This window comes from Molossus molossus, unplaced genomic scaffold (assembly GCF_014108415.1).
Source record: "Molossus molossus isolate mMolMol1 unplaced genomic scaffold, mMolMol1.p scaffold_m16_p_21, whole genome shotgun sequence".
NCBI lineage: Eukaryota > Metazoa > Chordata > Mammalia > Chiroptera > Molossidae > Molossus > Molossus molossus.
The window spans coordinates 44957649-44980035 of record NW_023425357.1 but is presented as its reverse complement, the minus strand read 5'-3'; the positions used below and the strand labels follow the sequence as shown (position 1 = coordinate 44980035).

General features: G+C 47.3%; 1 protein-coding gene across 1 annotated transcript in view; it reads left to right on the top strand.

The window, feature by feature from the left end:
* Positions 1 to 22387, top strand: part of FTO (FTO alpha-ketoglutarate dependent dioxygenase) — a 335534-nt gene that overhangs the window by 183198 nt on the left and 129949 nt on the right. Inside the window, exon 8 of the mRNA XM_036274139.1 lies at positions 8355 to 8479. Within this exon, the coding sequence (XP_036130032.1) occupies positions 8355 to 8479 (125 nt within the window). The remainder of the gene's footprint in view (positions 1 to 8354; positions 8480 to 22387) is intronic.

Genomic DNA, 22387 nt, shown 5'->3' with positions numbered 1-22387 from the left:
CCTTCCTTCCTTCCACTCTTTTTCTTTCTGTTTTTCCGCACAAGCACATGGACCATGGTAACCAGCTGCAGCTCGGGTCTAGCTTCGTTCCCTGCCCGTCGCTTAGGGCAGCGTGTGGAGCAGGCCCTCTCTCCCCGCACAGCCCGGCCGTTCCAGCAGTCACCACCTGGCCATCCTCGGAGTTCACTGGGTACCAGGCAGGCTGCTGTGGCTCCGGAGCTCTTAGTGAAACATATGAGGTATAGTGATTACTGTACTGGTAGGAGGAGAAAAATGGGAGGTACTATGAAAATGCTTTGGGGAAAAAAACGAGCTATTGAACTTTATAGCTGTAACATTTTAGCATTAAAAGAAAATCAGGGTCCATATTTGCTGTGATCCCTCCCCCCATTTTTTACCCATAATACTGCTGATGACAGCAGTCATGACACTTACCAGGCATGTTGTTTGTGCCAAGCAGTGTGCAAAGTGCTTTACCAGGTTACCTCATGTAAGCACCCAAGAGCTTTAGGCACAGTACACAGACCCTGTGCAGAAGAGGACACTGATCGAAAAAACCTTTTCCCCGAATTCTTTCCCCACAGACATTCTCAACTATTCTCAGCTCCCTTAGCTCACACTACGTGAAGGAAAGTGTGCGTGTGAATGAGGTCCTACTGGTCCGTTTTGGAGCCTTCATTTGGTAAACTGCGGAGCTGTTCATTTACATAAAGTGGGTCTCTGCGATGCAGGAAACCCAGCGTGTCTTTAGGTAGGAATAAAAGGCTGCTTTGTGGGCAGCCTCCTGGAGACTTCTGCCTTTGTGCCTGCCTTTCAGGACAGCCTAGCTTATCTCCTGCTTCCTGGGTCAGGAGGATCTGGAGGGTGGGGGAGGGGAGGCTTGGAGACAGAGCCTTAAGTAGTCCCTTAGACGCGCACCCAGTGGTGACTTGGTGTTATCTCTGAGCCGAGGTCATCCAGGATGTGTTTTCTCAAATTCAGGAAGCAGGGGAAAGAAAGTTTTAACATTGTGTAAACATTAGCACCCCCAAAACCTCCTCCTCCGGAGAGGGAGATAAAGTAGGCAAAAAGGCCGAGAGGAATGTTTATTTGTTCTGCTGGGCTGCGGATCCAAGCATGCGGGAAATCCTTGGCGGTGCCCAGTCCGGTTGAGAGAATGTGAAGGCATCACTCAGCATTGAGCTCCAGGCCTCACAAAAGAACCATCTGAAACTGACAATCAGTAAATGAAGGAAGACCTGAGATCGACCTTTCTTTGATGGGACTAAGGCTATCTCAGTGGGTTCTGCGCCTTTCTTCTTAAAAAAAAAGGAAAGAAAAGAAAAAAAAATGTTCCTGGACTTTTGAAGAGGGGAGCCCTGGTTGGCTTTCTGACAGCCCGTGGCAATGTTGATGCGAGGAAATAGCTTTCCCAGCTGATAACATCTTAAACCGAGTTTCTTCACAAGTTGAACCTTTAGCCCTCATTATCAGCTCAAGCATATCTTTGTAATTTGTGTGTGCAGAGGGAAATACAACCCTAACACGAGGCCGATATGTATATAAAAAGTGTTAGGGTCGGCATTTCGCCCACAACGACAGCATTCGTTTTTTGGTGGCGGGGAGGGTGGGGAGGCGGGAGGCGGGACGGGTATGCAGTCTGGCATCCTGGTATTTATATGCCTTTTGAAACTGGGAAACCAGCAGCAGAGTTTTCTTTCTGTTTCTTTTGTTTTAACGAGCTGAGCAGAGGGGTCGCCAGCCATATTTGCGGGATGCCTTCTGTTTCCATGCCTTTTCTTCGGCGGGGCTCTCGGATTTGTAAGAAGGGTGGACAAATCTGCATTTTGGAGTTAAAAGTCTACTTGGGGCTGTTGTCCCATATCAGAAAGGATCCAAAGAATTAAAGACACATTGAATTATCAGTAAGGAGTGCATGCTGTGCTTCTCTCTTTAAAATCTCAGAGTGTCTGAAAACATGCTACACATTCTGCAAACTGCAAGTTATGTCTGTATGTGCATTTTTTATGATACCCTAGAATGAGGACATATTTAAAAATACTTAACGTAACAATATATCCAACAAGAACTCAGTGAATTGCTCGATTTTAATTGAATAAATTAGAATTTTTAAAGAAAGATGTGAAAGTTAAGCCTAAAATCAAGGCTACGAGTGCTTTAGAATCTTGGTTTGGGTTTTCTCGTTTCCAGTCTATCATCTCTGCTTCCCTCTGCCCGCTCTGGATGTGGGTTGTTTTACTTTGGTTTTATGCATAAACTTTTGAGCCAGGAAAAACTAAAAACATTGGGAATTCTTGGAGGTCCTTAGGATGCCGTGGGGTGCCAGAGTCCAAAGTCGTTTTCACTTCTGAAGTGGAGGGAGAGAGTCCTCTTTCCTTGCTCGTCGGAAGGGTCGGAATGGGTTGCGTGTGATCACAGTGTGGTGAAACTGCGTTCTTAGGCACAACCATCCAGGTGGGTACTCCCTTCGCAGTCACCTGGGTATTGCAGATATTTTTCTTGATGCTGTTGCTTAAAGATAGTTTTTACCACTTTTGTCTTATAATTACCTTCAGGAATAGTTTGACTCAAAACCCAAGCTTGTTTCACACGTTGTGTTTGGTCTTGAACGTTACTGTCTGGCTGGACCGTCCGCCTTCTTTGCCAGCCATGCTCTGTCTGGCGTGCCCCTCGGCTTCATCGATCCAACAGGCGCCCTCAGGATCTGCATTCATGACGTGGTACCCACAAGACACCGCAGAGGATGCTGAGAGGAAGTGCCTGGACCCTCTGTTCTCAGAGAGCTCACACTCCGGAGGAGGGCACAGCTAATGGATAAATAAGTGCAACAGAATAGGACATGCTTTGAAGGTGCTCAGGGCAGCACTAAGAAATGCTGAGCGACTCTTTTTAATTTAGTGGCAGAATGTCGTTCACGGGAGACTCCACAGAGGAGGTGTTACTTGGGATGTTTCTTGAAGAATGTGTAGTTCCTGGTAAGTTATACAGCCAGAAAATGTATAGTACAGGACAGACACGTATTTTCAGGGAACTGCAGTTAGTTTTATATGGAGTAGAAGGCAGGAGATAAAATTCAAGAAGTAGACAGGAAGAGTTTGTTTGGTCGGGAGAAAGGATTTAGGCTCTTAACAAAATTATTATTATTTTCGGAGCCCTTGAAAGTCAGTAACGGAAGCATATGTGGACAGAGCTGCCCTGGTGTGGGTGGGGCATCGGAGGCTGCAGCTCCTCTGACCCCGAGGCGCTGGGAAATGCCAGGTCTTATGAAGACCACTTAGGACCACTGTTGCCCGTGACGCTGACTTTGAATGTGAAAGGAGTCAACATGCTCAAACTTGCACCTTTAAAAGATCATTCTTATAGGAGAAAAGTCACAAAAGGGGTGAAATTGGCACAGAGACACCAGTTTGGCCAACATTTCGTGGTCCAGAAGAGAGAGGGGCCTGGACGAAGCCTACGGCAGCGGGGAAGAGGTGCGCCTGAGTCCTACCGAGCGGCGTGACAGGGTTCTGTGTTCAGGTCTGGGCAGTGCAGGGGACGGGAGGAGGGCATTAGGGTGATTCCTGGGTGTCGAGTTTGATGGTGGCATTGATCGCGATGTTATTTGCCCTCTGGGAACACAGGAGAGGGGGAGCAGGTTGGCCCGAAGGTAAGTGGTTGGAGGGCAAAGAACTGTCCTTTCAAACGTGGGTCTGTGGAGGCTGAGAGGCTGTGTTTGAGGTGCGGTCAAGGAGAGAGCCAGGTGCTTGTCCGTGGGGCTAGAACTCCATCTGAAGGTAGACATGTAGGTGCCATTAGTCTGCAGGGGACCCTACAGCCGCTGGAGCGTGAGCTCACCCACAGAGAGAGCAGAAGGAAGGGAGGAGATCCAGAGGTAGCTGTGGGCTAACCACAGTTGAGGGTCCTAGCACAAGTGACGCCATGAGACTAAGGAGGACAGGACAAGGGTGGGGTGGTGGCCCGAGAGAGCGGTGTCTACTAATGGAGAAACGTCAAGTGACATTAGGAGTGATTCTAAAAGTGAAACCCACCCTCAAGGGACACGTTTGCTACCACTGGGGATTTGCAGAGGAGTATGCCTCTGGCTCCTGGTGGGGACCCTTCATGGTCCTGAGTGGTCAGTGGCTGCCTGATTGCTTTTGCAAGTTTTTCTTTTACAGTGAGAGATCGTACGGGAACCTTTTTATTAAAATAGCACAGCCCTGGCCAATTTGGCTCAGCGGTTGGAGCATCGGCCTGAGGACCAAAGAGTCGTGGGTTCGATTTCGGTCAAGGGCACGTACCTCAGTTGTGGTTCGGTCCCCGGCCTTGGTTGGCGTCGTGTGGGAGGCAACCAATCGATGTGTCTCTCTTGCATAGATATTCCCCCCCCCACCACTCCATCTGAAGATAAATGGAAAAATATCCTTAGGTGAGGATTATTAAAAAAACAAAACATAACCTAGCACAGGTTAATGAGTGAGTTTAAGATGAAACTGAACAGTAATAATCACAGTGGCATCTGTACTGAGCAGGTGTCCCCCCAAACCTGTGGAGAGGTCCTGTTAGCTCCATCCTGCGACTGTGGAAAAGCCCACAGCTCGGAGGTGACAGCCAGAATTTCAACAGCCAGCCTTCTCAAAATCACTCTCAGTCTTTCCTGTGCACCAGTGTTTCCATAGGTTTTTGTGGAAAAAGAATTACAGTGAGGTGAACTTCAATCTCCGGAACAAGATTCCCAAACCTGTGGTTCACTTTCCCTACTTCTGAGGGTCGAAGAGGAAGAACGTGTTTTTGGGGAGTAGGAGACTGTTTAAAAACTGGTACTTGTTTGAAGATAGTTCTGTGTTACTGATGGGAAAATGGGCTACTCACATTTCCTGTGCAAGTGAGCCCTTGGGGACCCAGCACCCCAGGGGAGCGGGAATACTTGCAGAGAGTGCTCTTCGGCACTGTGCTTGCCATTTGTGCGACTTTTCACTCTGAAGTTTAAGAAATACGATATTTTAGGGTCTGAATGCGCCGTCCAAGTTTACCCGTCCTTTTCCAATATTAAAACAATTTTGTAACAGATTTTGTTTTGTCATCCAGATATCTTTCTCCATATTTTTCCTAACTACTTGTTTATGAGATGTATTTGTATGTAAAAGTGTTCTCTACATTCCTTCTTGTCCTAAAATGTGGGGACAATGAATTTAAAAAATAAATTTCATAATATTTTTATATGATCAAATAGACTGTTTTGGGATATACAGTCATGAGTTTTAACATCTGTATAAAATCATGTAACCACCACTGCAATCAGGAAACAGAGTAGTCCCATCTTTCCAGAAATTCTCTCATGCTGCCCCTTTGTAATAACACTCATCCAACCTAATCCCGGCAACCACTGATTTTCTCTTCATCCCTATAATTTTCCTTGCCTGGACTGTCAAATAAATGGGATCATTCAGGGTTTAATCTTTTGAAACTGGCCCCTTTCACTCGGCATAATGCCTTTGGTGGTCACCTGAGTGGTGGCATAGGTCAGCTACTGGCCCCTTTTTTATTGCTGAGCAGTAAGTAGTCCATTGTATGGATGTACCACAGTGCATTTATCCATTACCTTCGAAGGACATTTTGGTTGTTTCCAGTTCTTGGCACTTACGAATAAAGATGCCATAAACACTTGTGTACATGTTTTTGTTTGAGCATAAGGTTTTAATTTCTTCAGATGAATCCCTAGGAATGGGATTTCTGGGTCTGTTAACTTTTGTAAGAAACCGCCAAATCATTTGCTAGAATAGCTATAGTTTGCATTCCCACCAACAGTGCATAAACTTGAAAACACTTGAATGTTATTCTAAATGCTCTTGGGTTGAGGTTGGCAAATTGTGTTTCACCGATCCTTGGGGTTTTGAAGAGACGCCTCTTGACAAAGGGAGAGACCCTAGTCTTTTTTACCAGCTTCAAAGAGAACTGTTCCAGTTTTTTAGGTTGAGTTGTGTATAAGAATACATTTGGGAGAAAGGAGGTTCATCTGTGAAGAGTTTCGAGACCCTTGCAATAGGACAATGCATCCAGAGTGGAGGTGGGGGTGTGAACCATGGGTGGGGTGTGCGAACCATGGGTGTTACCCAAGGAGGTGCTAGGTGGCAGGTGCTAGGTGGCGCTCCAGGACTGCCCACAGTGAGGACCACACTGTGCGAAAGTGAGTTCCTCTTCAGCTCCTTTTCCGCCCCTGTGGTTCTGTCAAGGTCTTCCTTTAACCTATATGTCTGTGGCCCTCTCTGTCACTCGTCCACGTTTCTTTCCCAGAGGGGGCGCGGGCTCCAGTCTCTCAGCCTCAGCAAGCCCAGACATGAAATAAACACAGAGCTGTGTTATTAGTGTGCTGTTTGTACGGTTATCTTCTCACTTATGACAAGTACCACTAAGTTTTTCATTTTTCTTCTGAAATGAATTTATTTTATGGTTTAAAAAATGGGTCCATTTAAAGAAAAAATTAAATATTATATGGCTTATATGCAAATGTGGCAAGAATTAGGAGAACATGCTGTAATGACTGAAGCTTGGGAAACTCTGAACTAGGGAATCTGGTTATTTAAAAAGACCTCGAAGTAAATGCCCCTGGCAAGTGCAGAGAGCTCCTTGCTAGCATACCTACCCGTCTCTTAGCCTCTCTGTTTTATGAGTTACGTTCATGTCGTAACAATTTCTAAGAAGACAATCTTTCATGGCCACTTGTTTTTGTAATATTTGTTTTTCAAGTTTCTTCTTTATTCACTGATTTGACAAATATTTATTGGGAACCAGTAGGCAAGTGGTGGGGACACAGGGGTGACCAAGCAGACAAGGTCCCTCTGCTCTCGTGAGACTTGCTTTTCGGACCCTCCTTCCCTCTCCAAGGCTGTTCCTGGAGAGCAAGGGTCTCTGGATAAAATGTAAACACTGTGCAAGGCAGAGAAGAGATAAATGACATTTTTATTGTTTTAATTTTTCAATTACAGTTCACATCCAACAGTATATTGATTTCTGGTGTACAGTGTAGTAGTTAGATAATGAATATAATTCATGAAGTGATCCCCCTGATAATTCTAGTACCCACCTGGCACCACACATAGTTTAAATGACATTTTTAAAAAGTTATTTTAATACAGTCAAATTGAGAAATAGTTTTCTTTTCATGATGTCTTTGGAACCATCTAGATGTGTACTTTGTCTTCTAATTGAAGCTTTTTTGCATTTGGGGAAAACAATATGTACCCACAGACATAGTGATGACTGCATGACTTTCTGAGACCCTTTCAGCTCTGAGTATATCTTGTAGGGTGTCTGGGTGTCCCAGACACTGACGCCAGCACCTCTCTGAAATGAGACTCTCTTACCCTTAGGGTTGCAAATTGACAGCTGCTCTAATTCTGTTCAGCCACTGGTGTTTCTTGTTTGGCCCACATGATATTTAAACAATTTTTATTTATTTTTAAAACATGTTTTTTATTGATTTTTGTTTGTTTGTTTGTTTGTTTGAAGAAAGAGAGGCAGGGAGAGAGAGATAGAAACATCAGTGTGAGAGAGAAACATCTATTGGCTGCCTCCTGTATGCCCCCTACTGGGGATCGAGCCTGAAACCTGGGCATGTGCCCTGACCTGGAATCGAACTGGGACCTCTCAGTCCATGGGACCACCATCAATCCACTGAGCCACACTGGCCGGGCTATGAGCCTAATTTTTTAAAGGATCATAGTCATGACCATAGAATGAGCAATTCTTCCCCAAATCATAAGTCTAAAAGCAGAAGAATCCCTGTACATATTATTTGAAATATGTAGTGAGACATAATACCTTTTTTCCTTTCTGTGCTTTTCTTTTTTTCTTTGCAAGATCTCAATTTGCAAAAGGCAAGGAAAATAAGTGAACGACCACAGCAGACTTGCTGGCCTGGCTGGAGGTAGACATGACTGATTCAAGGGAGAGAGGCAGCACAGCAAGATGGGCCGGGTGGCGGGAAATGCAGGGAGGGAAAGCCAGAGACTGCTCGTTTTTAAAAGGCAAAACAAGCACAGTGAAGTCCATGAAAATCATTTCTAATAATAGCTCATGGTGGGTAATTCCCAGGGAAAGAATCACTGTGCGCCGAGAGAATTAGAGCAGGAACGCGCAGGGTGCTGGTGTGTTACTTAAGGCAGCCGGGCTTCTGGGTTCACCTCTGTGCATGTACATTGATTAAACACGAAATATATGCCAGCCATTTTTGACCATCATTTACTGTATTGATTTGTTAGCAGGGGAACTGTAATAAAAAAGCCATTGATTTACTGTCCCTATTTGCTTATGGGCTTTTTTTGTATTATTAATTTTTCACTCTTTCTCTTTTTTTGGATCATTTCTTCTAGACAAATACGGTGCTTCATGAGGTTCGAAGAGAGGGGGTCCCCGTGGAACAAAGGAACGAAATCTTGACTGCCATCCTGGCCTCGCTCACCACGCGCCAGACGCTGCGGAGGGAATGGCACGCCAGGTCAGTTCTGCTGTGAGATGGGACTTGTCCCTGGGGAACAGGCCTGTGTCTGGCTTAGCCCTTCCTTGTGGCTGGTCCCATGCCTCTCGTTGAGGGGCCTTGAAAAATAAGCCAGGTAAGTATGCTTCCTGCCAAGGTTAGCTTTCCTGCACATGGGACCCATGTTAATTGTAATGATCCGTGGTGTCTTCTGGTTGTGTATGTGAATCAAACCCAGTATGACATTTAGCATAAATGTTTGCACCTTGAGCATAATTCAATATAAGTACCTGAGGCCAAGGAACCCTTTTAATCAATGGTCTGAAAAGACCAGCATTGCGATTCGGGTGGAACTGGTGTCTAGGTTGCTTGAACGTTGTCTATTTATCAATTTTAGAATTTACCAAGTCGGAGTTACTTTGGCTCCCTTTTAGTGTTTCTGTACGTGGACATACCTGTGGGCAGAAAGCTGCTCCTGGAAGAAAGTTTGTACAAATCATCAGTTTGTGCAGAACCGATGCTTGCATGCTGCCTCCCGTGGCATCCTGCTCTTATTGGACAGACAGTTGGTGGGTGGAAGTCTGGACCAACTTCCCCCATAGGTTCCGGTTCACCCTTAGGTCTATAGTTTGTAAAAACTGTTGAATTGGCATCTATCTCTGAGCAGGTGGGAGAGGAATCGGGAAGATTACGCTGTACGTGGTCTCAGAGTCTTACTTGATGCTTAAAGATTCTGTGTGCCCGGGAGTCAGGAACATTTATTGATAGTCACCGTATTCTCCAAATGAGTTCATGCAACAGAATTTGCAATAATTGATGGTTTTACTCGTAACAATTATCATAAAAATAGATTTGTCTGAACAGGCTGAAGATGAGCATTTCCAAGCAAGAAGGTAGTGAAGAGAATGAACTCTCTGTTCCGACGGTATCAGCAAGCTGCTCTCTCAGATACGGGTATTATTTCTAAATTCAGACTTGCTGGAACAATCATTTTAAAACTCCCAGGGATCTTCTCTCTTTCTCTCCTTTTCTGTTGTGTGTCAGAGAGTTTGTGACAATGTCAACAACAGGCATTAAATGATTTCCAATTAAGTTTCCATGAGTAATTTAAAATTGTTCCGTGTGTTACAGTTGAGTATGTGTAGTCAGTAAAGTATGCCCATTTCATTAAATAAAGGAACATCGCTGTGGGACATCGCAGAGGTGTCTCTCTCTGGGTTTGACCTTTCATATTTCCCCGGTGATCTTATTAAACAGGAAAGGGGGAAAGAGAGAAAAGCACCCTGCGATCTCTCTCCCGCCCACCCCACGCCTCAGAGACCAGGCGCTGCGCACGGAGGGCCTCTGCTGGGTGCCTTCCGGCGGTGACTAAGGGTTTCCTCTCACTGATGGTCAGGCGACATGGCCGCAATGGCCTAAGAGGTGGCTGCTCTCGGCATCTCCGGGCCTTCCTGCTGACAAGTAATCAGGAGCTGGAGCCAGGGTTGAAGTCGATGTGGTGTAGCATCTGAAACAAAACTTCTCGAGTCCTTTATGCTAGGGGAGGGGGCAAGACAGCGCCGAGCAGCCAACACTGCGGCCTCCCTGCAGGGAAGCAGCGGAGAGGAAGGCTCGGGAGCAAGTCCTCCGAGGGCTGAAAGCCCTCAGCGCCCCACCCAGTCCTCACCCCCACACGGTGTCTCGTCGTGCCCTCGCTCAGACACTCGTCCGCGCCATCCGCACAGACAGGCTGCTAGCCGGCTGTTCCGTGCCCTCGTCGCAGCCGCGCCGGCGTCTGGGGGGCATGGCCTCCCGTGGCCAGCGGGCGTGGCGCTGAGGCTGGGGACCGCCCACGCCTGTGCCGCCCCGCTGTACCCGGCGGCCTGCTGTGCGCTTCGCAGCCCCACGAGGGAAGGCGGGCTGGGCGAGGATCAGCCCGCCCACGGCCAGCAGGAGGTTGCGGTGTTTCCCTTTCACGGAGCGCTCGGATCCGTTAGATGAGATAGTAGGATGTTTCCTCTGACAGTTAAATACAGATGGCCGTCATGACCTTCGCTGCACGTTAGACAGCGCGCTGTGAACAGGACGCTTGGAGGGATCCAGGTCCGCCGAGGCCCAGCGGCTGGCGGACCCTTGGTCTGCGCCAACGCGGGCTTCCCGTTCCCCTCCTCTGCGGGCTTGTCCGGGGTGACCGTGTCAGCGAGAAATGTTAGAAACTTGGAACTTGGTTTTAGGTATTTGTGACACCAGTGCGGTGATTACCAGAGGTGGGGGTGGGGGAGGTAGAAGAAGGTATAGGGGACACATGGTGATGGACGGAGGCGTGGCGGGATGGTGAGTGCACAATACAATAAAAATACAGATGATGTATTATAGATGTGCATCCCTGAAACCTATATAATTTTATTAACCAGTGTCACCCCAATAAATTCAACAAAAAAATAGCAAAAAAAAAAATATATATATATATCTCTCTCAGGCCAGGAGCCAAGCCATTGTTTGGGACGACTCACTGAAGTCTCTCAAACCAAAAGCATATGTCCCCTGTAATTTAGCTTCTGGAGGGAAGTGTCAATTCTGCGTGACTCAGGGTAACTGAGTTTGTCACAGTGTCACACAGCCCTGCGGTTCCAGAGGCCCATCAGGCTGTGGGTTTCCTTCCCCAAGCTTGGTAATCCCATAAACAACCCTCTCAAATAGGCTTATTAGGGCTGTCTGCTCGCTTCCCCGGAGCTGAATGGTCCCGGGTGCGGCGGCAGAGCCGTGTGAATGCAGGCTGAGTGTTAACAGAAGCGGGACGGGATTTCTGGAGACTTGGCTTTGTTTACACACTCCACTCTGCCTGACGGACAGCTTGTTATAGCTTTTAAAGAACTGGGCAAGCCCTCTGATCTGACCCCTTCTTGACCTCTGCAGCCCAGAGGTCAGTCTGCAGCTAATAAACGGCGAGGTTCTGCGGCTCTACTGTAGGAAAAGGCAGAGAAAGAGCAGCTGCGAGGACTGGGTGTCCCAGGATAGGCTGCTTTAGGGTCACTGTCTGATAATGAAAATGATTACCGAATTATATGGAAGTTTAACCGCAATAGCGAGTGAGAGGAGGGTGGAGCCCAGCGTATTAGGTTTGATAAATGAACTGTGAAGAGGCCCATCTGGCTCTCAACATCTCTTCTCCCCCTCGCTCCCTACCAAGGGGAAACATTTTAAAATAACAGCAGTACATATAGGCTCAATGACCCATGCAAGGAGCTGGAATGGATTAAGATTTAATGGTGACAGTGGGAGAAATTATCATTTGAAAAGTGCACTAAAGAAGAGGTACAGTTCCGCGTCCGTGCCCGACTTGTTCTCCTAAATAAAACGGAGTGAAAATCAGTGCCTTTGTTTATCTTACACAAATCCCCAGTGTCCGTCCTTGATTGCTGACAATTCCGAGGGCGTGTTGATCATGGAATAATTATTCGTGGTCAGCGTAAGGAAAGCAGAGGGCTTGCTTCGCCTTGAACATGTCAGGATGAGAGTCAAGTTCTTTCTTCCTGCCCAGGGTAGAGAATGTAGGTGAGCCGCGTATCAGAGAGAATGCTTTGCAAAATTTGCGATCCATTTCGACATCTGCCCACTGAATGTCATGCGGTTTTTAAATACTGAATAAACACAGGACTCTGACACCCTGTTTTATTTTTACTATAACCTGGCAGTTTGTCTGTAAGAGTTAAGGAGGGAGCACATAGTGTTAATTGAGTAGATACTTTGTTTCTTTCTTTATTGCTTTCTCAAAGGAGCATCATAGCAATGCTAAGTAGTGGCAACAATGGGTAGGTCACAAGCTATACGTTTATTGACTGTTAATTGATAGTATCTGTTTAAAGCTCTCTCCCAGCTTCCTATGAATGTGTCCTGCTTTCTGACCATGACACCGGAGGTCACAAAGCCCTGTCCTCTTCTTCGGAGACAGCTGGCGCATCCAGTGACTACTTTCCGAAGCACTGATGCTTTTATTGAACAAGCATTTTTGTGTGTTTTGTATACCTGCCGTATACAAGGCATCGCGTGAGAGGATGGGCTCCGCAGCCGGCTTCAGAATGTAATCTGGGGTGAGGATTTAGCACGTTCCTAGAAAGAGGCTGTGGAAGGCGGGGGAAAGGAGAGTGTGGGAGCCAAGTTCCTCTGACCCACTCAGGAAAGTCGTTACTCGTAGATGCCTTTGAGGACTAGAATTGCTGTGTTGTTGAAAATCTTTATCTCGAGCTACATTGTCTACATAATACAAGCCTTGCCCAGATAATACTTATATTTAAAATCGAAATAAAGAGCTTCTAAACAAGATCCCAAGTTAGCATCTTTTTCACCTTTGGTTTTGACTTGACTGTGTGTGTCCCTGTGATTTACAAGCGAGCAGAGGTTAGGTGATCGATACTGCAGAGAGATGAACTCTTTTAGAACTAACTGTGCCTTTTAACTATAAAACAATGCCTTTAAATTTATGCTAAGGTACAAATTCAAAAAATAAGACAAAAACCAAGTCATTAGGGTTTTTTGTAGATTGAGACATAATTCACATAATATAAAATTTCACATGACATAAACTTAATCACTTTAAAGTTTGCAATTCAATGATTTGTTTAGTACAGTCACGAGGTGGTGTGCCCGTCACACTATCCAATTCCAGAGCATTTCCATGACCCCGAAAGGCAGCCCTCCACCTGCGGCCGGCCACTCCCAGTTCCCCCCTCCTCAGCCCCGGCACCGAGTCCGCTTTCTGTCCCAGTGGTTCATAGAAATCGAGTCGTGCAGCGTGTGGCCTTTATACCTGGCTTCTTCACTTAGCATAGTATCTTTTTATAGCTCCAAACCCTAGTTGTTATAACCCAGATCTTGTAATGAGTAAAATTTGCCTTTTTTATTTTTAAATCCTCATCCGAGGATAGGTTATTACTGATTTTAGAGAGAGGGGAAGGGATAAGGAGAGAGAGAGAAAGAAAAAAACATCAATGTGAGAAACATTGATTGGTTGCCTCCCATACGTGCCCCGACTGGGCATCAAACCTGCAGCCTGGGTGTGTGCCCTGACCAGAAATCGAACCCGCCGCCTTTTCATGCACGGGATGACACTCCAACCAACTGAGCCACCCAGCCGGGGAGGATTTGCATTTCTAGGGAATCAGCTTCCGAACTCTGATCTGGGTGCAACAGATAGAATAGTTTGTATAAGTTCCGTGTGTGGATCGGCTCTGGTTCTAGGTGTCCTCCATGGATGTCTGGTCCCCTTCTGCTTCCTGGAAGGCCGGCCTCATACTCTAGCTGACAAGGCGCCCAGCCCAGTTTAGCAATTAGCTGGGGTTTGTTTTTGAGAGCTTATTATGTAATGGTGCTAGATGCTAGAGAACTATCAAGATGAGCAGGAAAGAGTCTCCACTCTGAAATAATTTGTGGTTAAACGTGGGGGAGGGCGGGGCAGGTTAATAACGCAGTGGCTAGCACGCAAACTTTTATTCTGTTTTATGCGAGGCACTGGAGTAAAGCAGAAGATGACTTAGCAATGGGATCTTCTCCAAGGGAACTTACAGTTTGCTAGGAGCTTGCAGAAAGGAGTGAGCTACATGTATTATATAGGCACTTGATTCTGTGTTTACATGGTCTCTCCCTGAGCCAGCCATTCCTGAACCCCAGCTCTTCCTGGAAGTGAGACAGAACTAGAGGAAGAGAAGAGGAACAGGAGTGTGGGAGGGGAAAAGGCCTCCCTAGAGTCTTTACTCTGAATAAGGGGTTGGGTTTCCGGCCAGGAGGGACAATTCTGAGGCTAAATGTGGCTTCAAGTCCATGTTTACCTGCTCAGGGCAGCTCTCTGCCGGTTACTGCTGATGTCCCGATGTGGCTTTGCTGCTATCCGTGTAGTGATGTGCACCGGCCTCTCGACTTGGTATTTGGGCCCGAGTTGGATCTCCATTGTAGGGAACTGTGACCACAAAACGGAGAACCACTGGCTTTGAGAATGGGCTATGGGGTGATGAGGCTGATGTCATTATCTCCTGAGACAACATGTGACTGAGTCATCTGACCATGTCAGCTACTGTCACTCAGGCTAGATAGCATGGCTGCTGCTTCTGACAGAGGTGGCTGGGGACTAGTTCGGTAACTACCCATTGCACCTGGCTGGCTTTGTTTGCGGGGTTGGGTAGGCATGGGGAGCAAGTGAAGGTGACTCCAGGGACAAGCAGTAAGGCACTGGCCAGCTAGTCGCCAACGATGTCTTTCTTTTTTCATGCATCTGGTTCCATCTCCTTTAATAATTGCAGTATCTGCTTTCTGCTGCCCTTAGCAGAAGAATGTTCTTCGTGTCTCCATAAAACTGGATAACTCCATAAAACCTCCTCATAAATGTGTAGGAATTGAAACACTGTATAAATCTAGAGCAAGGATTAAATGAGTCTAGAGATAGGGTTACTTTTTATCCTTTTATCCAAGATACAGCAACTTATCTTAAGGAGTCAAGTGTTGTTAATGTTATTACCATTGTTACTGTCATTATTTGAACAGTTTTATGGGGGACAAAAGCCAACTGAGTTCTGTGCATCTTATTTATAAAATCAACATGTAGGCTTCAGCATGACTGTGCTCCAGGCAGGTTTCTGAATGTGATTGGTTGCTGGTTGTTTCTTACAGGTGGCACTTCCTAAACTTTTTGAAAAAAACATTGATCCATTCATTTATTTATTCACCACATACTTATTAAGCGGCTGCTACTTGCCAAGCACTGTTCCAGGCACTGGAAATACAGCCGTGAAGAAGACCGGGGGCACCCCGAAAGGAGCTTAGTCTCGGGGGGTGAGGCCAGGACATTGCTCCTGGCTGGAGCTCTAACCTTCCTTTTAAACATGCGCGTGGTTGCCACATCCTGCATTTCACCAGTCCTCAGCTGAACCAAAATATAGTCAGTCATCCAGCTGAGATAAAAATGCACACTGTTCCTTTCCGATCCTCATCTTAAAATGATCGCTTGTCATGAAACCTGCAGTTTAAGTTCTAGCGGGTCACATTTGTGGACTATTCACGGAACCCCAGCATTCTGAGCAACACCACCCTAGGGAGCTGACAACTTTAATTTCTCCTTAGATAATCTGCACCCTGGTTCCCAGAAAAAATGTGTCACCTTAAAGGTTTTCGCTTCAAGGAAGGCTTAAGTTCAGGCCACGCTGTGTTCACAAATCTCTCTGAAGAGAGAGAGCTGGAGAAGCTGTCTCTGTCTCCTAGGTGTTGTGATGTTATCATCTGGTGGTCCTGGCACTTCATAAGTGGTGGTTTTGGTGACTGTGAGTGAGCTGTCAGTCATCCACTGACTCAGCACATAGTTACTGCGAGCCAACCTGGTACCGGGCACTGTTGTGGGCCATGAGGTTACAGAGATGAGTAACACTTGCCCAGGGGACACAGATGGTACGATACAGCATAATGAACATTGTGAAAGAAGTTAAGTCAGGATTCTGTGGAAACCCTGTTCCAGGAAAGTGACTGGCAGGTTCTCCAACGTGTTCTGGTATGAGCCTCCTGTTCTCCATTGTGAGATGTGTTGGTGACAAGTGTCATTATCTCCCGAGACAACATGTGATTGAGTCATCCGACCATGTCAACTCTGTCACTCATGCTATAGGGAGTATCTGTCCCTAAATAGGAGTGAGAAATAGGGGAGACATCTCTATGTGATAATGGGTTATAGGATCAAATCTGGGCTCCCCTCTCCGGTGGACCTAGTTCTCAGTGTTAAATGGGGTTTGGGTTGGGGCCTTTTCTTTCTATTTGCTTGGTCGGGAGTGTGAGTCAGATTGCCTGGTTTGAATCTTGAGTCCACTATTATAACTTCAGGCAGGTTACAATGATAGATTGCAACTAGACTAGTTACTTAACCCTCTGAATGCAGTTTTCTCATTTGTAACTTGCCTGGGGATAACAAAATAACCGATTTCATGGGGCTGCTTACGGGGTTCATGGAAAACACCCAGAGGGAGTACCTGTAACGTACTAGGTATTCAATAAAAACGACTCACCATCTTCAAAACAAAAATGTCACACTCACCCAAACTTGCCTCTGCTTTGAGAGAGAGCCCCGTGAATCCGGCCTCATGGTAGGGCTGCTGTTGCCGAACTGGTGTAGAGAGGACCCCTGGACACAGCCGCGCTAAGCAGCCACAGAAAATTGACTGACAGAGGCCCGGACTCCAGTTTGAGTCCCATCTCCAGCCAGCTGCAGACTCCGGGTCGTAGCAACTTCATCGGAAAAGGAAGTGCCTTGATCCAGATGACTTTGAAGGCGTCTTCCGGCTCTGACCAGGCGAGGCTGTCAGTTGGACACCAGGGAGCAGCTAAGGGTCGGTGTCTCCTGGCAGCTCCTACCCCAGAGCCCCCCTACTAGTTTCAGTGGCAATGACTGCTAACGTTCAAGAACGCCAAGTGCCAGGCGGAGTTTTCAGTACTTAATGAGGTAAGGAAACGGAGGACTAGAGAGGCGGAGTAACTCACCCGAGGCAGCACAGCTAATGAGTGGTGGAGCCGGGGCTGAGGCCAGAGGCCCAGCTCGCCCCCGCCGAGTGGCCGCCACCGGCCGGCCCCACTTTCCGCCCCAGCCCGCGAGCGCGCTCAGGCTTTGACCAGGTTTCACACACCGGCTCAGGGACCTCAGGTCCTCCCTGTGTGGAGGGAGACGGCAGGTGTGACCTGTGGATATTTGTTTCCCCCGGTACCTACACAGGTTTCACACTGCTTGGTTGGGGGCAGCTCTGTACGGAAGTGATTTCCAGCTCGTGCTTTGTGAGTTTCCTTCCCGCAGGTCTCTTTAAGGGAAGGTACCTGTATGGCCAGGCCACTGCTTTTGTATCGGTTACGATCTTTTAAAAGATGTTAGGGTCAGGGTGCTGACAAGAACATTCAAGTGGAGCTTCCGAGAATCTGTAAATCCTCCACGTGGAGTGGCGTGGGGCCGGGTTGGTCAAGGCTGGTGGAGTAGGTTCCCTTAGGTAGAATGGGGAGCCCTACCTCCTCGGTGATGGGTTCCCCACCAGCCGGACAGTGTGCTTATATCCTGGGCACAGCTTACCGCCCGTGAAGAGTAGCACTTGTATTCCATCTCGGGGTGTCCCCAGCATTGTGCGCACTGACTCTGAGTGTACAGTCCGGTTGTAGATAAAGGCTGCACTCCGGCTCTCCGTCGAGGAAGTAGTGGGGGAGGGGCACGGAACAGCTCTGCTGGCCTGCAGGGGACACTGTTGCCTCATTTATCAGAATGATCTTCAGCATCTTGTCCCAGGACAAACAAACAAAACAAACAAATTGGAAAACAAAAATAGGTCCATCACATTGGCATTGCTCACTGAGTGACGAGTGTGCTGAGAGCAGCCAGTGCTTGGGTGTTGGGGCCCGTGCATAACGGGACAGCCGAGGACTTCTTTTGGGAGGATGGAGTGTGACACGCCTTCCGGATCACTTTCCTCATGCTGTCCTCTGGACAGGGGGTCAGGTGGATATGTTTTCGTTTCGTACATTTCTAGGTTTCGTGGACCATCTTAATTTCTTACCAAGTTGTGCCTACATTAACTTGAAATGCTTCCCCTCCGCTGTGTCCTAGTAAATCTCATAGCCTTCGAAGGGCCTTTTGGAAGTTCTGATTGTCTCCTTTCCATCCACCTCTTTTTCTTCACCGAAAAAGATGCAATTTTCTGAGAAAATGAAGTCATGTCTACAAGGCAGGCATGTGGGGGGCTCATTGTGAGCACCGTGCCAGATGCTTGCTCGGCTCTCGGTCGGCACGCCTCTCTTTCCAGACTGTCGACAGCCTCTGTATGCGTCCAGGTGCCCGCGGCCTCGCCAGCAACTCCTCCCCCGCCGGCCCGTGGGCCCGGGACGGCGACGCCAGTGACCTGGGCAGGCAGGGGCTGGCGGCGGCGGCGTGCTCAGCACTGGCCCTGTCAGCTCGCTTCATCCCCAGTCTCACCCTCAGCTCCGCCGGCGCTCTGGCCAGTGCCGCTACCCTCCCAGTGTTAATTACAACCTACAACACTGCTACAGTTAATTTTATGGCAAGCATATTGTCTCTTCAAGGCTCCGGAGCAGCTCATAAATTATCTTGAAGGTAAAATGTAACTTGGGGAACTAGTTATGAAAATTCCATCCATCTCGCTTCGCGGCTGCAGCTGCTCCTGTCAGCTGCCTCGCCACGGCTCTGTGAAGGAGTTATGGTGGGTCAAGTTGAAGAGGGTCGGCCCGGGCTGTCACTGAGGAGGAAGGCTGGCCTGGCCCTGTCAGACAGGTACCTTCTGCCGCTCCCTGGTGGTTTCACTTTGCAGGCAGCGCAGGTGGACGGTCCCCGAGCTGTCTGTATTCATTACTTTACAGAAACTTGTTGTAGGTAGGCAGGTCCAGAGACCTTTCCTCTTCGCCGTTGGCATGACGTTAGGCATCATCTGCAAAGTGCAGGAGAGATGACTCTATAACTAACTCTGGGCTTGGTTCAGGAGACCACCAGAGGAGAGGGGACAGAGATGTCGGTGATAGTACCTCCCGGCAGCCGCAGCCCTGTGCTGGCCCCCACCTGGCGATCTGCCTTCCAAGAGCCCTGGCTTGAAGGAGCATTTTATGCCTGGTGGTTATTTTTCATATAATCTGATAAAGTGAGATTTCACTGTGAACAAACGTATGTGGAAATTGCCTCCTAAATAAATTAGCAGGTTATCTTACTGGGGTAATAAACACACTCCTCTCTCTGTTTGCAAAGGATAAGCTTTACATTGCAGCCCTCAGGGCTTGAGCATTATTATTTTTAATGACTGAACACAAGTCTTTCATTTAGCTTGTTTGTATAGTTACTGTAAATGATCTTCCTGCTGTTGGTTCTTCATTTGAAATTCCGCATGTTATGCTCACTTTAAAAGCTTTGAGGGGCCCTCTGAGAATTGGGAGCTGTGCTAAGCACAGCATCTTCTAGCAGCATCAGAAACGGGCCGTGGGAGAAAAGTCAGAGAGGGTGTGTTGAGAACGTACGCCTGCATGCATGAATCCAAGTTCGAGCCGGAGTCACGCATGCACCAACAGCACCGGCCTGGGCGACGGGCGCAGGCTAAGAACGCTGTGAAGTGAGGGAGACAGTCCTTGAGCTGCTGATTTCTCCCTGTGTGTTTCGGAGCATTTTTGTGTGTGTTCACATACGTACTAGCCTTTGTACCAAGGACACCCGAGACTATCCCACCTGGGCTGTGTGCCGAAGAGAATAAGCCCTGGCTTTGAGGGGCTAGAAGGCACCACGGAATGGTGAGATCTGGCCCGCAGAGGCGCTGGGCTTTCTCGAGGAAGTGTTCTGAGCTTTTTATGATCACAGCCTGGTCCTTGGATATTTGTGAGTTTTCTAGTGAATTCAGACAAGAGGCTGCAAACACAAAATGTCTACAGGGCCTGGCAGGTAACCAAGACAGATGAAGGTAGAGAGGTGGCACCCAGTGGACGGGGACATTCACACCTGTCTGAAGTGGGCAGCACCTTTCAGTCTTGCAAAGGAGGCTGGCTTCCTTCTACCAGATCCTCTCCCTTTTCAAGAAGTGGAAACTTCAGATTGTATGCTTATGAAGTCTCCGATTTAAATGTTAGCAAAAATTCAAATGTGTGTGCTTGTTCTTCAGGCCAGTCAATACCTCGCATCTGGAGACTGGATGGTATGGACAGGATTCTGATTCAGAGTGGAAGTCCTGTCTCATTTGAATGAAAAGTCTTCTCAGCCTTCCCACGTTTCTCAAGAACAGGCAGTGACCGGGCGAGAGAGCAGAGTGCAGTCTGGGCCCTGCCCTCTGCGGCCCGGGGACACTTCTTCTCAGCACGGCTTCTTGCTCAGAGGAGACGTTTGTGCGTGTGTCTTGTTTTTGCCTTGAACTTGCCAGTCTTGTAACTTTGCTTTTATAGAGAAAGCATATAAAAGTTTTCAAAAGTAGATGAGGTGTATACGGTGCTCATTGTCACCATAAAAAGGGTGTCTGCAGACACTTTGGCGATTTGAATCCGGTGAAGGGTTTGATTCTCAGGAGGAAAGGGTAGGGGCATCGCTGATAGTGATCACCATTTCTCCTCCTCCGCCCTCGAGTTTGCGCCTCATCCCAGCCCTCCGTGGGGGACCCCACTGTGCTTCCAGGGCACAAAGGTGTCACGTGGTCAGGATACTCTTTCCGTCTCGCCGCTCCCAATGGATGGCCGCCTGGAGGTGTGGTCGGGCGACTTGTGAAACACATGTGGGTTTGATCTTTTGGAGAAGAGGAAAATATAAAAACGATTTCTTTCCTTTAATAAAAAGAAAAAGGTAAGCCTAAACCTTGGCTGCCGCTGCAGTCAGCTGTTCTGCATGCGTGGTTCCATTTCATTGTAAATATTTCATAAGGGCTATTAGAGTGGAGCCAAGTTGACATCACCAGCCCCGACTGTACCAAAGGAGCCATTCCGTTGAAATAGGCCAGCATTTCTAAAGGAACATGAATTTCTAATGTCAAGTTAACACCGGGTCAGAAAACCCTCTGGAAGAAATGTCTGAATCAATGTTTATAATCTCTGCATTTATGGATTTGCAGTTTGTGCAAAAAACTCCCAAAGAGACCTTATTTTGGTTAAATAAGACTAGCTTGTGAAATAGTCTGTATATCCAAATCCATCCTAGCCCAATGTGTTGGCAGCCTTTTGTATAAATAATGTCTTTTCCAAAATGAGTGTATTTGAAAAAGGAAGAGGGAAATTAAGTGGCAAACTGTGTCTCTGGGTTGCCATAAACTGACAGAATCTTAGAAACAGAGCCGAGAGATGACAGTTCATTCATTCTCGGAGCGAGTCAGAGCCCTGCGCTTGTGTGTTGACTTTCCGGGTGTATGAAAGATTGCAGTGATGAACAAAATGTTTATTCTAATTAATTCCATTTTGGGATAAAAGTGTATTTAAGCATGCATTTGGAGGGGATGTCGCAGAAAGTATGTGTGGAGTTTAGGGCATTTGGCAAGAGAAAAAAACAAAAGGACATTCACATTTTGTAAACACCATGCTCACAGATGGTCCTGTTCAGGTGCGATTTTAATTATGAGGTAAAGAACAGCCCCACACAGTAGGAAGTCGTCTTAATAGAGGGAGAGGGGTTTTTGTCTTCTAGACTCAAAAAAGCCTTGTTCCTGAGAAATGTAAATACTTTGTTACAGAGGAGAGTCTCAAAATGACCAAGATATTTGGCGAAAGGAAAACAGCAGATTCCTAAAGATCCAATGACTACCCTCAAAATGTTTTACAAGTGTGTCGTTTTGAGCCTCCTTAACAGTGGTCATTTTTGCGAAGGCTTCTCCGGTGATGAATGTCCTCCACAGGTATACTCATGTGATCACAGGGAACGTAAACAGGACAAATCACAAATACATGTTTAAAATTTGAATTCCAAATGGAAGTATTTCTCTCCAGGTCTTAGGCTCCACGGGTTGCATTGCCCTTCAAGTGAGAAAGTGCTGGGAAGGAGTGATAATAATTCAAACACTGCTCTAACTTCCAGCCTGCATCAAGAACACACACGGAACAGTCTCTATTAAATATTAGTAATATGTTATAATAACGTTGTGCTGTCTTCCCCTTAGTGGGGAGTTATGAGGATCTCATGTTAGGACCTCAGTGTCCTGACATAGTTAATTATCCATGGATAATGGCCTCAGCCATGCCGTCTGAGGGGGCAGCTTGCTGGGGGCCCACAGCGCGCAGACTCGGGTGCAGTGCACCTAGGCCTTCCCGACAGCGGCAAACAGCTGTGTTTTCTTTTCCGTAGCGTCCGTCACACCGAGTGTCTCATCCATTACAGCGGTGGACGATGCAAGTGCAGAGCTGATGTCCTGTTCTATATGGCCAGAGTATGTTCGCTGTAGAGATACTAGCTTCTTTTCCACAAGTAATTAATCTCTTCTTGTA